The sequence below is a fragment of the Balaenoptera musculus genome, chromosome X (genome assembly GCF_009873245.2).
Source record: "Balaenoptera musculus isolate JJ_BM4_2016_0621 chromosome X, mBalMus1.pri.v3, whole genome shotgun sequence".
NCBI classification, from domain to species: domain Eukaryota; kingdom Metazoa; phylum Chordata; class Mammalia; order Artiodactyla; family Balaenopteridae; genus Balaenoptera; species Balaenoptera musculus.
Window position 1 is genome coordinate 62,794,588 of NC_045806.1, and position 18,364 is coordinate 62,812,951.

General features: G+C 37.5%; 1 protein-coding gene across 1 annotated transcript in view; it reads left to right on the forward strand.

The window, feature by feature from the left end:
• Positions 1-18,364, forward strand: part of ATP7A (ATPase copper transporting alpha) — a 151,095-nt gene that overhangs the window by 84,782 nt on the left and 47,949 nt on the right. The window contains exons 3-5 of the mRNA XM_036839792.1: positions 10,588-11,077; positions 11,609-12,334; positions 17,910-18,116. Coding sequence (XP_036695687.1) covers positions 10,588-11,077; positions 11,609-12,334; positions 17,910-18,116 — 1,423 coding nt within the window. The remainder of the gene's footprint in view (positions 1-10,587; positions 11,078-11,608; positions 12,335-17,909; positions 18,117-18,364) is intronic.

Here is an 18,364-nt window from a genome sequence, read left to right on the forward strand (position 1 = left end):
AAAATGCAATTAAATTGGATTAAGTTGTAAAGGAAAAGTAGCAGAAATATAATATGAAAGCACTTTGTGTTATCAACAGTGATTTATATGGATCCCAGTGACAGATACTTAAGGCTATACTTTCCAGGGCACAGTCATAATTTGTTTGCTGAAAATGAAAGGAAACACACTTCTTCTGCCTTTTCCAGCTCTGCCTCTCCTTCTTTAGTCAAAAGCCCACATGATATAGAGTATACTAGTGATCTTTCCTCTTTTCTCGTTCCTTTAAAAAATATTTTACTGAGTGTTGTCTTCTAGGCCCAGAGACAGATTTATGGTGATGTTAATGAAGCTTAGGTTTCAGAGCCCCTTACTGGCATTGACCAGTTCTGAGACCCTGGAAGGAGTCTTAGCAATGTGTTTACATGGTTATCTGTTTTTGCAAAAGTAAAATATTTTAACCACAATCCTTTAATTAAGTCCAAAAAAGGTGGATTCACCTCTTTCTAGGCACCATATAGAAAATTGTCCTTGGGACTTCCCTGGCAGTCCAGTGGTTAGGACTCTGAGCTTCCACTGCAGGGGGCCACAGGTTCAATCCCTGGTCAGGGAACTAGGATCCCTCATGCCCTGCGGTGTGGCCAAAAAGAAAAAAAAAAAAAAAAGAAAATTGTCCTTGTCCAAACATAATTTATAGTCATAATGCAGCCTAACATGTTAATACATAAATATTGATCACTTTTCAAGGACTGTTAAGGTTTGAAATTTCTGGATCATAGTTTGTGAGATTATAATTACGACCAATGTGCAGTCAGTTTAGAAACCAGATTTGAATAGGACATTGTTTCGACTAAGTCAAGGAGCTCTTGTAGTATTTGGAATAAAACTCTGATATGAAGTAATGTAATTGTGATGTTAAATTGAGTGGGGTTGCTTTATTTAAAAAATGTTACAGCGGAACAGATTAGAGCTTTAACAGAATTCAAGGAAAGTGAATAGTCAAGAAGTCTCTAATTTTGGAAAAGTAGAACGAATATGATTATATATCTTTGCAGCTTCAGCATTTAAATACATTTTGGGAATTGTGTCTTAAATTGTGAAGTTTATAAATGAGTGTAATACTCTTGTTCTGCCAATGTCAAGACTGTAGACTTTAAAGGGATTAACCTGAAGGTTTATTTAATCACCCCAGTGGTCTGTTCAGGGGAAAAATAAAATGGGCAGATAACGTGAAGGTCTTTCTTTGGGATTGTCTGGCCTTTTGAAAGTGGTAATGTAAAATAAACTTAATTAGGTATAAGTACTGAATGGCTCTAAAGGTTAATGCCTTATTAACAAATTACTTTGTCCTTGAAATTTAACTGCATTTTGAGTGCTTTTTCCCTTTACTCAGTTAAAGGCTGCAGTCCATTTTCCTAATACAGACTATCCTTTAAAAAAATGACCACCTAGGGAATTCCCTGGTGGTCCAGTGGTTAGGACTTGGCACTTTCACTGCAGAGGGCCAGGGTTCAATCCCTGGTCAGGGAACTAAGATCCCACAAGCCGCACAACGTCGCCAAAAAACCCCTTAAAAGTAACTTTAAAAAAAAAATTATTGGAAAAATAACATGTCCAGAGTAAAATCCCCTTCCCAAAAGAAACCAGTTATCAGTTTAGTATGTATGGATTCTTCCAGAAATAGACCCTGAATATAAAATGATTTACATGTATATAGCTATATGTGTGTGTTTATACAGTTGACCCTTGAACAACACGGGTTTGAACTGCACAGGTCCACTTATACATGGATTTTTTTCAAAAAATATGAACTGTGGTACTACATGATCCATGGTTGGTTGAATCCGAGGGTGTGGAACTGAGGATACAGAGGGCCAACTGTAAAGTTATACACGGATTTTCAACAGCCTCAGGGGTGGGGCGCCCCTAATCCCCCCAATTGCTTGTTGTTTAAGGGTCAACTGTATATATGTGTGTGTTTGTGTATGTGTGTGTGTGTATCCCCTTTTTATATAAATGGAAGCATACTATATACATACTGTTCTATACTTTGCTTTTTTCACTTAGCAAATACATCTTAGATACTGTTCCCTATCAGCATATAGAAATCAATCTTTTTATTTCTATTTGGAACTTTCTCCCCCTAACTTTTGCTATGGCAAATGATGATAGTACACTGAACATTTCTTTTTTCAAACACCGTGTTAGAGTAATACAGGCATTTTGCCTTATATAAATTCTTAGGTAATACTCGTCCATCCATGAAGATGCAGAATCAGTTATTCAAAGAGGCTTAGGTTTCTGATTTAGTTGAACTTTATCCCAAGGATCAAAGAAATGTCAAATCCAAGGTAAAAACTAGCAGTGGAGGAATGATGTAAAGAGGAACTTTCACTATTTCCTTTCTTTGTATTTAAATTGTTATAGTGAATAATCATGCATTGGTTGTATAATTTTAAAAATTGTTTTTAATATTTATTTATTTTGGCTGCGCCAGGTCTTAGTTGCAGCACGCGGGATTTTTAGTTGCGGCATGCATGCGGGATCTAGTTCCCTGACCAGGGATCAAACCTGGACCCCCTGCATTGGGAGCGAGGAGTCTTACCCACTGGACCACTGGGGAAGTCCCAGCTATATAATTTTTGAAGCAAAATAAAATTATATTAGCAATGAAAATTCTGACAGAGCACTCAGTTTACAGAAAAACAATGCTACAACTTAAACTAACAAAATCTCCACATCTTTTTCATTTTAAAGCATTTGGCTTTTAAATTTTTAGATTGGTTTTGGGCTATTTTCTTAGTCTCTAAGAGTTGTCTTTTGCTAGTTCATACATTGAGTTACTAATTTTAGGTGGTAACCTTTATTTAGGTTGGTCAAATAGGATAAATATTAATAGAACTTGATGGCTTACTCTTATCATACTTTAATTTTCAGTATGCTATATTGAAGCATCAAAGTAGAGTGTTAATATATATACATTATTTTTTCAACAAACAATAATAGAATTTGTATTCAGACATATGTAATATAAATAAGATTCCTATTATGTATTTTATATAGTTTTTAGTTGTCAAAAGTATATTGTGGGAGGAGAATCAAACATATTAGAAAGTCAAGATTATTGACAAATCATTTTACTTTTCTGACTTTAGTCTGAAAAATGACAGAATCCTTTCAAGCTCTCAAAAACCTCTGAATCACTCTATGTTGAGTTGTTATGAAAATGTTAGAAAGTGGGCTTTAAACCCTTTGAAGACTCCCCCACTGGCTGAGTAGCATGCTAATCTGAATTTATGATGACATATAAATTAATTCCTGGGAGGATAAAAAGGAATTTCAGTGTGCTGAAACTTCAGCAAAGGACCTTTCCCAAAGTGGCTTTTGAAAATGGGGAAATGTTAGAATGTAGTAATTGTCAAATCCTGCTAAAATCCCAAAGAAATATATTCTCTAAATTATTTTTTATTTAAACTGGTATGGGAGTAGATATGAAATGTGTGGGGGAAAAGTAAACATAGAACTAAAATTTGGTTCACACACTAGAAATATTTCATACTTTTCAGGTGTTTTTATTTACGTCACACATTGCTCAAATCACAGGCATAGAATTTTAGTTTTTCAAGGAAATTGAAGATCATCTAGCCTCACCATTTATAGATGGAAAGAACATGGACTTTGGAGTTAAATCGACCTACATTTGAATCCTAGCTCTTTCGTCTTCTTGCTGGGTTTCTTGGGCAATTTATTCAATTTCCTAGCCTTCAGATAGGAAATTGGATCACTTTTTATAATCTGTAATTATAAAATTATACAGAAAACACATTCAGATAAAGTATACGGTGCTTGACTTGCAAGGTTTAGACATTTCAGTAGACAAAGAACTCCATTAAAATAATGGATCTTTACAATTCCTATGGACAATTAGACCCCTTTACACCACTGTTAATGCTATTGAGGCCACAGAGTACGTTTGATTTGTTCTCTTCAACTCCTACCTTCATCTAAATATAGTGAACAGTCCTCCATCTTGCGTCCTTCATAGGAGCCACATTCATAACTTGTAGACTGTTAGATGTTTATTTTCAGAGGAACTATTGATAAAATAGAAAAATAGTTTCTCTGGGAAAACAACAAGAACAACATTGATTCCTAATGAAAGATTCTGAGAAAGAGAAGCCGTTGAAACTTTCGAGCACTGTGGGGAATAGGCGAAGGTGGTTTACATTGGTGGGGATCATGTGAAAGGAGAGTGGCACAGACCCAGAATCAGACAGACTGCTGCCAGCAATTTCTGGCTCTACGGAGTCTGTGCCTGCTTTTGCTCACCATTGGATCCCTAGCAAGCTAGCACGGTGCTGGGAACATAATAGGTACTCAGTAAATATTTGTTAAATAAATAAATGCTATTTTAGCTTCCTGCCCAAGGATTTGGCATCCAGAACAGTACTGTGATAATCACTATGTGAATTTCCTCTTAAAAGAAACAAAGGTGCTGCCTGTTTTTGTTTCCTTTGAGACCTTAGGCTTGAAAAGTCTCTTTGATATCTAACATTCAGAGGAAAAGTTGAGTGCTGTTATCCCAAAGGGGAACATTTTTGTGCTAGGTGTGGTCGATCCAGCTTTAAAACACACAAATGGAAGCTACTAAATAAGGAAGTGTTTTCTGGTTTGCAGCATGAAAACAACATAGGATAATACAACTTTTTTGTGTAGTATTTTATATACAGTTTCCTTATTTTTTAATGTCTTTTATAAATAGAAGACAGGCTACAGCAGTAGAAAGTATAGCAAACCATGTAGTGACAAAGTGATTTTTGCTTTAAAAATCAGCTTTAAGAACAGTTTCTCATAGCTAGTGGGAAGCAGCCACATAGCACAGGGAGAACAGCTCAGTGCTTTGTGAGCACCTAGAGGGGTGGGGTAGGGAGGGTGGGAGGGAGAAGCAAGAGGGAGGAGACATGAGGATGTGTGTATATGTATAGCTGATTCACTGTGTTATACAGCAGAAACTAACACACCATTGTGGAGCAATTATACTCCAATAAAGATGTTAAAAAAAAAAAAAGAACTGTTTCTCATTGCCTGTGTTGGTAAATTGAAATTGTGAGGGGGGGATAAGCTCAAAACGAGGTCTTGTTTAAAAGATACCAGATACAATGTATTTAAACCTAAAGGGAAAAAAATCCCCTTCCCTTTTTTAAAAGTTTGGCACTTTATCAGAAAAAGTATAGTAGTACATAGAGCAGTACTGTCCAATGGAATATTCTGTAATGATGAAAATGTTCTGTATCTACTCTGTCCCATATGGCAGCTACATTGGCCACTGAACGCTAGAAATGTGGCTAATGCAATTGAGGAACTGAATTTTTAATCTCTTAATTTTTTTGTTTTTAAAATTATACCAAAAAATTGACTTCTTTTTGGTGTATAGTTCTATCAGTTTTGTTTGTTTGTTTTTAGGTTTGGTGAATTTTAACACATGTATAGATTCTTTTAACTACCCGCACAGCCAGGACAGCACAGTTCCATCACTCACGTCACTCCAAAATGATTCTTCACTAAATGCAAATATAACTGTGTCATTCCCCTGCTTAACTTTTCCATGGCTCTCTATTACCTACAGGATAAATTACAGACTATTATTGGCATACAAGAGGCCCCATAATAAAGCAGTTGCCTAATTCTGCAGCCTGTCATCTTTCTCTACTTTTGCGTTTCCATTTGTGATAAATTCCCTGCTTCATGTATCCTTGCTGATTTCTGTTTTTCCTTTAACATTCAGGTATTATCTCCTCTAAGAAGCCTTTTTTGACACATATTCCCAGGGATGAATGGGTGTCCGTTTTCTCTATCCTCTGTTCTAGTATTGCTCCCTGTGACTGTGTCATGATCAGCTTTGTATCATGAGAATCTCAGTTCCTGGCACATATAATAAGTGCTTGATAGGGACTTCCCTGGTGGCGCAGCGGTTAAGAATCTGCCTGCCAGTGCAGGGGACTTGGGTTCGATCCCTGGTCCGGGAAGATCCCACATGCTGCAGAGCAACTAAGCCCATGCTCCACAACTACTGAGCCTGTGCCCTAGAGCCCGCGAGCCACAACTACTGAGCCCGCGTGCCACAACTACTGAAACCCTCGCACCTAGAGCCTGTGCTCCACAACAAGAGAAGCCACTGCAGTGAGAAGCCCACGCACCGCAACAAAGAGTAGCCCCCGCTCGCCGCAACTAGAGAAAGCCTGCGCGCAGCAACGAAGACCCAATGCAGCCAAAAATAAATAAATAAATAAATGCTTGATAGATATTAATTGTTCAGTGTTTACTTTTATATGACTTGCTGCTGCAAAGAACTACTTTCCTGTCTATTTACTCATATGATCCTTATAACAAACCTGGAAGATAATAGGGCACATTTCTTCATTTTTCAGATGGTAGAACTAATGAGTGTGGTTGACTAATAAGTGGAGAATTGACACTGGAACTCAAACCTTCTGACTCCCAATCCAGTTTTGTGTGTGTGTGTGTGACTACTTCATAAATCTTTGTAACCTGTTAGCAAAAGAGATGCAGGGTAAGATGTCCCAGTAGTAGTTAAATTTATATACAGTTGCTGAGCTTCAAGAATACAATCACTGTTTTTATAATCAAATCAGGCAGAACAATAAAGATGTTCTTATTTTGAACAAAAATAATACTAGACTGTAGTGACTTAGAGGGTTATAGAAATATTTGCTTCAAAACCCTATGAATGTTGACAGCATGTTTATACCTTATCTGCCAACAAAGTTGTCTTAATTGAACATTTTAAAACTTTAAACGTCATATCAAATTTGTTTTCTGTAGCTGATCCTGTTTCCTATATTAACTTTTGAATTGGTAGAGTGTGGAGTGTTGGAATAATTTGTGAAAGGAGATGGAAGAAAGAGTAGTTTGTTCTCTGTTATGAAATTCTAGGGTGCATTTTGTCTATGCACGTTCCAAATGCCTGATCAGTACCTGAGTCACGTATACCTACATAGAGCTTTACCATTCCTATAGGTACACAAGACATTTTGTGTTTCTTTCCAAAGAGAATAGTAAAGATGAGAACTATTAGAGAACCTCCATTTGAATTATTTGTTTCATTCTTTTTTTTAATATGCTTTTTATTCTTCAATTTGTTAATATGGTGTATCACATTGACTGATTTGCGTATATTGAAGAATCCTTGCATCCCTGGGATAAATCCCACTTGATCATGGTGTATGATCCTTTTAATGTGTTGTTGGATTCTGTTTGCTAGTAATTTGTTGAGGATGTTCGCATCTATATTCATCAGTGATATTGGTCTGTAATTTTCTTTTTTTGTAGTATCTATGTCTGGTTTTGGTGTCAGGGTGATGGTGGCCTCATAGAATGAGTTTGGGAGTGTTCCTTCCTCTGCACATTTTTGGAAGAGTTTGAGAAGGATGGGTGTTAGCTCTTCTCTAAATGTTTGATAGAATTCACCTGTGTAGCTATCTGGTCCTGGACTTTTGTTTGTTGTAAGATTTTTAATCACAGTTTCAATTTCATTACTTGTGATTGGTCTGTTCATGTTTTCTCTTTCTTCCTGGTTCAGTCTTGGAAGGTTATACCTTTCTAAGAATTTGTCCATTTTTTCCAGGTTGTCCATTTTATTGGCGTAGAGTTGCTTGTAGTAGTCTCTTAGGATGCTTTGTATTTCTGCGCTGTCTGTTGTAACTTCTCCTTTTTCATTTCTAATTTTATTGATTTGAGTCCTCTCCCTCTTTTTCTTGATGAGTCTGGCTAATGGTTTATCAATTTTGTTTATCTTCTCAAAGAGCCAGCTTTTAGTTTTATTGATCTTTGCTCTTGTTTTCTTTGTTTCTATTTCATTTGTTTCCACTCTGATCTTTATGATTTCTTTCCTTCTGCTAACTTTGGGTTTTGTTTGTTCTTCTTTCTCTAGTTCCTTTAGGTGTAAGGCTAGATTGTTTATTTGAGATTTTTCTTGTTTCTTGAGGTAGGCTTGTATAGCTATAAACTTCCCTCTTAGAACTGCTTTTGCTGCATCCCATAGGTTTTGGGTCGTGGTGTTTTCATTGTCATTTGTCTCTAGGTATTTTTTGATTTCCTCTTTGATTTCTTCAGTGATCGCTTGGTTATTTAGTAACATATTGTTTAGCCTCCATGTGTTTGCGTTTTTTACGTTTTTTTCCCTGTAATTGATTTCTAAACTCATAGCGTTGTGGTCAGAAAAGATGCTTGATATGATTTCAATTTTCTTAAATTTACTGAGGCTTGATTTGTGACCCAAGATGTGATCTATCCTGGAGAATGTTCCGTGTGCACTTGAGAAGAAAGTGTAATCTGCTGTTTTTGGATGGAATGTCCTATAAATATCAATTAAATCTATCTGGTCTATTGTGTCATTTAAATTTTGTGTTTCCTTATTAATTTTCTGTTTGGATGATCTGTCCATTGGTGTAAGTGAGGTGTTAAAGTTCCCCACTATTACTGTGTCGCTGTTGATTTCCTCTTTTATAGCTGTTAGCAGTTGCCTTATGTATTGAGGTGTTCCTATGTTGGGTGCATATCTATTTATAATTGTTATATCTTCTCCTTGGATTGATCCCTTGATCATTATGTAGTGTCCTTCTTTTTTTTTTTTTTTTTTAATTAATTAATTTATTTTTGGCTGTGTTGGGTCTTTGTTTCTGTGCGAGGACTTTCTCTAGTTGTGGCAAGCGAGGGCCACTCTTCATCACGGTGCGCAGGCCTCTCACTATCGCGGCCTCTTCTGTTGCAGAGCACAGGCTCCAGACGCGCAGGCTCAGTAATTGTGGCTCACGGGCCCGGTTGCTCCGCGGCATGTGGGATCTTCCCAGACCAGGGCTCGAACCCGTGTCGCCTGCATTGGCAGACAGATTCTCAACCACTGCGCCACCAGGGAAGCCCTGTAGTGTCCTTCTTTGTCTCTTGTAACATTCTCTATTTTAAAGTCTATTTTATCTGATATGAGTATTGCTACTCCAGCTTTCTTTTGATTTCCATTTGCATGGAATATCTTTTTCCATCCCCTCACTTTCAGTCTGTATGTGTCCCTAGGTCTGAAGTGGGCCTCTTGTAGACAGCATATATATGGGTCTTGTTTTTGTATCCATTCAGCAAGCCTGTGTCTTTTGGTGGGAGCATTTAATCCATTCACGTTTAAGGTAATTATCAATATGTATGTTCCTATGACCATTTTCTTAATCGTTTTGGGTTTGTTTTTGTAGGTCCTTTTCTTCTCTTGTGTTTCCCACTTAGAGAAGTTCCTTTAGCATTTGTTGTGGAGCTGGTTTGGTGGTGCTGAATTCTCTTAGCTTTTGCTTGTCTGTAAAGCTTTTGATTTCTCCATTGAATCTGAATGAGATCCTTGCTGGGTAGAGTAATCTTGGTTGTAGGTTTTTCCCTTCATCACTTCAAGTATATCATGCCGCTCCCTTCTGGCTTGTAGAGTTTCTGCTGAGAAATCAGCTGTTAACCTTATGGGAGTTCCCTTGTATGTTATTTATCATTTTCCCCTTGCTGCTTTCAATAATTTTTCTTTGTCTTTAATTTTTGATAGTTTGATTACTATGTGTCTCAGAATGTTTCTCTTTGGGTTTATCCTGTATGGGACTCTCTGTGCTTCCTGGACTTGGGTGGCTCTTTCCTTTTCCATGTTAGGAATGTTTTTGACTATAATATCTTCAAATATTTTCTTGGGTCCTTTCTCTCTCTCTACTCCTTCTGGGACCCCTATAATGCGAATGTTGTTGCGTTTAATGTTGTCCCAGAGGTCTCTTAGGCTGTCTTCATTTCTTTTCATTCTTTATTTTGTTCTGCAGCAGTGAATTCCACCATTCTGTCTTCCAGGTCACTTATCCATTCTTCTGCCTCAGTTATTCTGCTATTGATTCCTTCTAGTGTATTTTTCATTTCAATTATTGTATTGTTCATCTCTGTTTGTTTGTTCTTTAATTCTTCTAGGTCTTTGTTAAACATTTCTTGCATCTTCTCGACCTTTGCCTCCATTCTTTTTCGAGGTCCTGGATCATCTTCACTATCATTATTCTGAATTCTTTTTCTAGAAGGTTGCCTATCTCCACTTCATTTAGTTGTTTTTCTGGGGTTTTATCTTGTTCCTTCATCTGGTATATAGCCCTCTGCCTTTTCATCATGTCTATCTATTTGTTTCATTCTTTCTTTTTTAATTAATTAGTTAATTTAATTTTTATTTTTGGCTGTGTTGGGTTTTCGTTTCTGTGCGAGTGCTTTCTCTAGTTGTGGCAAGTGGGGGCCACTCTTCATCGTGGTGCGTGGGCCTCTCACTATCACGGCCTCTCTTGTTGAGGAGCATAGGCTCCTGACGTGCAGGCTCAGTAGTTGTGGCTCACAGTCCTAGTTGCTCCGTGGCATGTGGGATCTTTCCCAGACCAGGGCTCGAACCCGTGTGCCCTGCATTGGCAGGCAGATTCTCAACCACTGTGCCACCAGGGAAACCCCTTCTTTTCATTCTTGACGGTGGTGAGATGATTGATATTTTTAAGTTCCATGTCGTGTAATTTAATTAAACTGACTTCTGAAATTTCCTTCTGAAAGGTTTCACTGGAAGAAAAAAATGCAACCATTATTTATGACCCTAAACTGCAGACTCCAAAGACCCTACAGGAAGCCATTGATGACATGGGCTTTGATGCTGTTCTACACAATCCTAAGCCGCTCCCTGTTTTAACTGAGACCGTGTTTCTGACTGCTGCTGCTTCACTGGCTCCGCCATGGGAGCATATACAAAGCACATTGCTCAAGACGAAGGGCGTGACAGACATTAAAATTTCCCCTCAGCAGAGAGCTGCAGTGGTGATAATAATCCCTTCTATAGTGAATGCCAGTCAGATAGTAGAGCTGGTTCCGGCTCTCAGTTTAGATACAGGAACTCTGGAGAAAAAGTCAGGAATCTGCGAAGATTTCAGTATGGCTCAAGCAGGCGAAGTCATGCTGAAGATGAAGGTGGAAGGGATGACCTGCCATTCATGTACTAGCACCATTGAAGGAAAAATTGGGAAACTGCAAGGTGTTCAGCGAATTAAAGGTAGTATGCCTGATGTTATTTGTTTGATTGCTTTGCAAGGCTTAGTTTTCTGTTTTGGCCTTTTTAACTTTTGCATTTTTCTTAAGCATGGGTTTTGAATCTGTGGGACTAGAATGTTACTGCTTCATTGAAGTCTGAGGTACAGTGTATTCCCAGCATTAATGTTAGTAAAGTTAATGGTTATGAAGAAAAGTTATGTGAATCTTGAACTAGCATAAAAGGCAGCCAGGGTGGTGATTCATGAAGTTCAGGGTTCTTAACACAACATGCCTAGGGTCCTCTTGACCTCTAATATGTTTCTATTCAGGCATGCAGAAACTTGGAGACCACAAATATAGTGGTCACATCTTTTACTTTTTTTCTGGTCCATGTCATTAACATTTTCTGAAAAGAACAGAATTATTTTAAGAAAGGATAATGACAACAATGAGAGAAACAATTATGTATGGTATTGATTTGGTCTACAGAATGTTTTCTGAAGTGGCCCAGGAATAACTGAACTAAATAATTATTTTCCTTTTTATTAACTAGTTTCCCTGGACAATCAAGAAGCTACTGTTGTTTATCAACCTCATCTTATCACAGCAGAGGAAATAAAAAAGCAGATTGAAGCTGTGGGCTTTCCAGCATTCATCAAAAAACAGCCCAAGTACCTCAAATTGGGAGCTATTGATATAGAACGTCTAAAGAACACACCAGTCAAATCCTCAGAAGGATCACAGCAAAGGAGTCCATCATATACCAATAATTCAACAGTCATTTTCATCATAGATGGCATGCACTGTAAATCATGTGTGTCAAATATTGAAAGTGCTTTATCTACACTCCAATATGTAAGCAGTGTAGTCGTTTCTTTAGAGAATAGATCTGCCACAGTAAAGTACAATGCAAGTTTAGTCACTCCAGAAACTCTGAGAAAAGCAATAGAGGCCATATCACCAGGGCAATATAGAGTTAGTAGTACAAGTGAAATTGAGAGTACCTCAAACTCTCCCTCCAGCTCATCTCTTCAAAAGAGTCCTTTGAACATAGTTAGCCAGCCTCTGACTCAAGAAACCGTGATAAACATTGATGGCATGACTTGTAATTCTTGTGTGCAGTCTATTGAGGGTGTCATATCAAAAAAGGCAGGTGTAAAATCCATACGAGTATCACTTGCAAATGGCAAAGGGACTGTTGAGTATGATCCTTTACTAACCTCTCCAGAAACCTTGAGAGAAGCAATAGAAGACATGGGATTTGATGCTTCCTTGTCAGGTAATATCATTTTTTTCTTTGATTCCTTTAATGTTCTTTTATTAACACTTTGCTGGTTCTTTTGGCTTTTATCAATGAGAAATGAGTAATAGGCACTGCTATTCCACTTTTTGGAAATAAGACATATGGAGGTAGTCAGCAGTGTATACAAAGATGCATAAGGATGTTTGCCTAATTATTTATAATATTTAAAAACTAGAAACATTAAATAAAGCATGATACCTCCATATGATGAAATGCTAAGAAGCCATAAAAAATTATGGTATTGAAGATACTTCATGCCACGGGGAAGTGTCAGATATTTTGTTAACTGAAAAAAAAAGCAAGTAAAAAAGCTGTATGTTCAGTATGATCAAAATTTTATAAACACATGTATAAGGATTTATACCATGTATATATTATTTATGTATATGAATGAATAAAATTCCTGGTAGGACATGAACTAAATTTTAACAGTAGTTATTTGTGAGTGTAGTTATTTGTGAGTGATAGGATAAAGGTGATATTTTGTTTTCAATTTGCTTTCTTATGTATTTTAAGTTTCTTGTGTGTGTGTGACAGGGATGTATGTACATACGTTTGTTTGTATGTATTTTTGTATATATAATATGGGAGAAGCAAATGTTACTTTAAAAAGAAAAAAGTAGAAATAAATAATATAATTTTAACTGTAGTTTTGAATTTAGGCATTCAAATGAGCCTGACTCTAGAACTGGCCCTAAGTCTTCCTGTTTCCTGGCAGCACTTACCTTGAACTAAAACCAAAAACGTATATCCAATGGGATTTGCCCATGTGAACTTGTTTTAAACTAGAATTGAACCTTGCCTTGAATTAAACTGGAAATTCCCTAAATGAAATTTCTTGCTGTAAATAACAATGGAAAAGTTGAATAACTAATTTCTAGACAATGTCATTAACCTTTGCTCTTCTGACCAGAATGAAAGATATCAAATAGCAGTGTTCTCTTTTCAAGCTCACTAAAACTGAGAAGCATAAAAAATTAGTCACATGCTCAAATTATTATGGTAGATAAGTGTCAGTGGAAAAGGACCCAGAGATATAAACATTCTTAATTTTCATGTTCATGACAAATGGTAGAAATTATAGAACTGTCACTTCTTAAAGTCAAGATGTAGTTCACATACCATAAAATTCACCCTTTTAAAGTACACAATCCAGTAGTTATTTGTATATTCACAGAAATTTGCAGCCATTACCATTATGTAATTTTAGAACATTTTTATCAGCCTCCCAAAGAAACCCCATACTGGTTAGCAGTCACTCCCCATTTCCCCTTCACCTCCCCCTAGCCCAGCCCCTTTTATCTACTGTTCTGTTTTCTGGCTTTATGAATTTGACAACTCTAAGTACCATATAAGTGGAGTCAGAATATTTGTCCCTTTGTATTTAATGTCTTTCACTTAGCATAATGTTTTCAAAATAACAAACGTTCATCCATGTTTGTGATATGTATCAGTACTTCATTCCTTTTTATTGCTGAGTACTATACCATTGTATGCATATACCTCATTTTGTCTCTCCATTCATCAGTTGATGGAGATTTGGGTTGTTTCCACTCCTTGGCTATCATGAATAATGTTGTGATGAGCATTTGTTACAAGTTTTTGCATGAATATATGTTTTTATTTCTCCTGGGTATATACTAGGAGTGGAATTTCTAGGTCATATGGTGAATATGTTTAACTTTCTCAGTAACTGCCAAGCTGTTTTCCAAAATGGCTGTACCATTTTATATTCTCACTTAGAAGTCTCACTTTGATAAAGAAGATCTCAAAAGACCAAAATTCTTGTGCCTTAAAAAAGATACACACACACACGCGCGAATACGCACACACGCTGGAATACTACTCAGCCATAAAAAATGAAATAATGTCATTTTCAGCAACATGGATGGACCTAGAGATTATCATACTAAGTGAAGTGAGTCAAAGACAAATATCATATGATATCACTTATATGTGGAATCTAAAAAAAATGATTCAAATGAACTTATTTACAAAACAGAAACAGACTCACAGACATAGAAAACAAACTTATGGCTACCAAAGGGGAAAGGGGGGGAGAGATAAATTAGGAATTTGGGATTAACAGATACACACTACTGTATATAAAATAGATAAACAACAAGGACCTGTATAGCACAGGGAACTATATTCAATATCTTGTAATACCCTATAATGGAAAAGAATCTGAAAAAATGATATATATCTGAAAAAGAATATATATATCTGGCTGATAACAAATGACTGCATGGTGTGTTTCTGCTAGAGGTCAGAGTTTAAGATTCCACCAGAATTGTGGCTACCCATTTTCTGAATGCCAGTGTCAGTGCTGATCCAGGCTTCACAGTCTGCCATTCCGACCTGTTCCTAGAGGTACAGGGATCAGTGCATTTTGCCTTCATGTCATACCAGTCCTGAGTGGGCCATAAATGTTAAAGGAGGTAGTGAGAAAAATGGGAGGTGTTTTTTATCATGACCATCAATCTCATCATTCTCTCTCTCTTTTTTTTTAAAGGAATTCCTTTATTTTTATTATTTATTTATTTAGTTATTTAGTTTTGGCTGTGTTGGGTCTTCGTTTCTGTGCAAGGGCTTTCTCTAGTTGCAGCAAGCGGGGGCCACTCTTCATCGCGGTGCGCGGGCCTCTCACTATCTCGGCCTCTCTTGTTGCGGAGCACAGGCTCCAGACGCGCAGGCTCAGTAGTTGTGGCTCACGGGCCCAGTCGCTCCGCGGCATGTGGGATCTTCCCAGACCAGGGCTCAAACCCGTGTCCCCTGCATTGGCAGGCAGATTCTCAACCACTGCACCACCAGGGAAGCCCGTCATCATTGTCTTAAAAAGACATAGTATATGAAGTTGTCTTCACTAACCAATTAAAGCAAACACAATACTCAATTAAATTCCTTTTCCTTTTTTGTAACTTTTTAATCTTTAATTTCAAGCTTACAGAAAAGCTACAAGAATAGTACAAAGAATTCCTGTTTACCAATTTTACTCAGATTCCACAGTTGTTAATATTTTGCCACATTTGTTTTATCATTCTCTTTCTCTGTTGACAGACAGAGAGGCGTATATTCAAACACACATTACCCACACACGTATATACCTTTTTCTGAATCATTTGAGAGTAAGTTGCAGACATGATGTTTATAATTGTTTTTAAGCCATTTTCTAATTATGTATTTATTCTTCATATTACTTTAGACTGAACCTGCCGGTTTTGAGGATCAGATTGGAAACCCTTCCTTGAAATTTTTGGAATCTTTTCTGATTGTTCCCTCAAGTGCAGGAGAGTCAGCCTTCCTTTTGAATTCATTTAAGCATAAGCAGTGTGGCTACAGCTTATAGAAAAGCTAATTTAAAGAAACTAGCCATTTAATTCATTGTGGCTTTTTAACACCTGTACTGCCTCTGTGGAAGATGGAAGGTTTTGCTCTTCTTGCCACACTCACTGGGGTAAAGGTCACAATTTTATGAATCTTTGTTGAGAAGTCATGCCAATGTAGCTAAAAGGGATCACCTCGGGGCTTCCCTGGTGGCGCAGTGGTTAAGAATCTGCCTGCCAATGCAGGGGACACGGGTTCAATCCCTGGTCCGGGAAGATCTCACATGCCGCGGATCAACTAAGCCCGTGGGCCACAACTACTGAGCCTGAGCTCTAGAGCCCGTGAGCCACAACCACAGCAAGAGAAGCCACCACAATGAGAAGCCCACGCACAGCAGTGAAGAGTAGCCCCCTCTTGCTGCAACTAGAGAAAGCCCACGCACAGCAACAAAGACCCAATGCAGCCAAAAAAACAAAAAAAAAAGGATCACCTCTATGACTTATTTAAATTTAATACTGTACTTCTAGAGTGTGAAAATTGTAGATCGTATTTAGGTTACTTCTGGTACCTGAAAGAACTAAATTACTCTGGAACAAGACTTTAAGTAATTGGTAGTATAAACTTTTTTTTCATTGTCCAAGTTCAAAATTAAGTCTTGATAGTAATTATGAGAGAATGAATAAGCTCCTGGCTAGATTAAAATAATGTTTTTTTTCAAAGCCAAAGCTATTTCCTTTGGGCAAATGAGCCTCCTTTTTGAATTTTTGGTACTATTTGGTAAATTTTGTCCTCTTTGTTCTAAATAATGCTCTCCTTATCTGAATGAATATCGTTTTCTGAACTGATCCACTTAAGACCAGAGACTGACGAATTTCGGAATTGGGAGAATCTTGTCCTTTGCTATTCAGAGTGTCCTTTGCCATCCAGAGTGTCCTTTGGCCTATTCAGACTGACAGTACTGCCGTCACCTGGAATCTTGTTGGAAAAGTAGAGTCTCAGGCCCCACCCTAAATGTACTGAATCAGAACCTGCATTTTAACAAGATCTCCCAGGTGATGGTATGTGTGTTAAAATTTAAGAGCCATTATTATAACTGATTTGAGAAGTCTAGATCATTATTCATTAGGTAAATGGTAAGCCTTTTGTTAAAGTTTCTTCAAAAGATGCCCTTCTTCAGCACCCTAAAAACCAACTCTGCTATGCAAGCTTTCCTCTTTGGGCTAGCCAAACAGACCTGAACCAGTTTTTTGCCCAAGGGGAAGAAATAACAAGTTAGGTTAGTGGAAATTTCCACATCACTTCTTTTCCTCCTTATCTGTGCAGGAGAGTACAAACTCTAGCTTTTTTGCATGTATTGATACATGGATGTGCAAAAGGGAATACTTTCTCCCTTCTTGGGAGGTGATTAATACTGCAGTGGATAAAGTAAAACAAAATAGCAACTTTTCTGAGACTGCAGGGGAGCTTCTGGGATGACAGAAGCTTTCCACTGTTTCACAGTCCATAAACATTCTACGGAAGGAGTCTCTGAACACTCCTTTGTGAAAAATGAAGATTACTGCTGACTTACTCCTTGCCTCTTCTTCCATTGTCTGCAAAGGCACTTTAATTTTAAAAATGCGATATATTGGTGTTAAAAGTTCAAACATACAGAAGTGTCTGTAGAGGAAATTTGTTCATCTGTCTGTTATCCTGTTCCTGCTTTAACCCCATTCCCCAGAAGGAGCCACCATTAATAGTTTGATATGTACCCTCCTAGGCTTTCTTTTGCAGGTTCTCATATATACACTCTAACAATTTTTAAATGACATTATACTTCAGTGCTGTTTTGCCGACTGCTTTGGTTCCACTCACTATATCACGAATTGCTTTACTGCCAGTATGTAAATCGTTAACATAATGATAAAAATTCATGATAAAAATAAGAGCTATCTATTAATAAACCATTGTCTACTCGGGTTTGGGGTAGAGATAATGGCTTGAAGATATTGATGTAAAGTTTTGTTTATTCAGTTAGTTCAGATTTTCCCGAGAATTGGGATGGGCAGTGTTGAACTTGGAAGTCACTTCCTAGAAAGTGTAGAGATAACATTGCACTAGGCTCTAGGTCCATGACAGTTTTAAAGGAGTGGATTGGCAGTGCCAGGAGGTGTGGATTGTGATGAGTGACAAGGATGCAGCTGGAGAATACCTCAAATGAAAAGAATCTTTTCCTGTCCACCAGATACAAATGAGCCACTGGTAGTAATAGCTCAGTCCTCATCGGAAATGCCACTTTTGACCTCAACTAATGAATTTCATACCAAAATGATGACACCAATTCATGACAAAGAGGAGGCAAAGACTTCATCTAAATGTTACATACAGGTCACTGGTATGACTTGTGCTTCCTGTGTAGCAAACATTGAACGGAATTTAAGACGAGAAGAAGGTAAGACACTCTTAAAGCCTGTTATTTTATGTACTAGTTTGAGGACTCTGTCCTTTTTGTCCTCTTATGTGTTTTGTAACCATGTTTATGACTCTTGCCAAGGCCTCATAAAGACTATCAGTGATTTGCAGGACAACCTTGACTTCCTGACAACAGTTTTTGTTAGTGTTTTGTTCCCTTAGATATAGTTCCTGTCTTGTTTACCTCATGGCCACCTTTTAATATCAATGAAGTTTGTAGTCAAATAG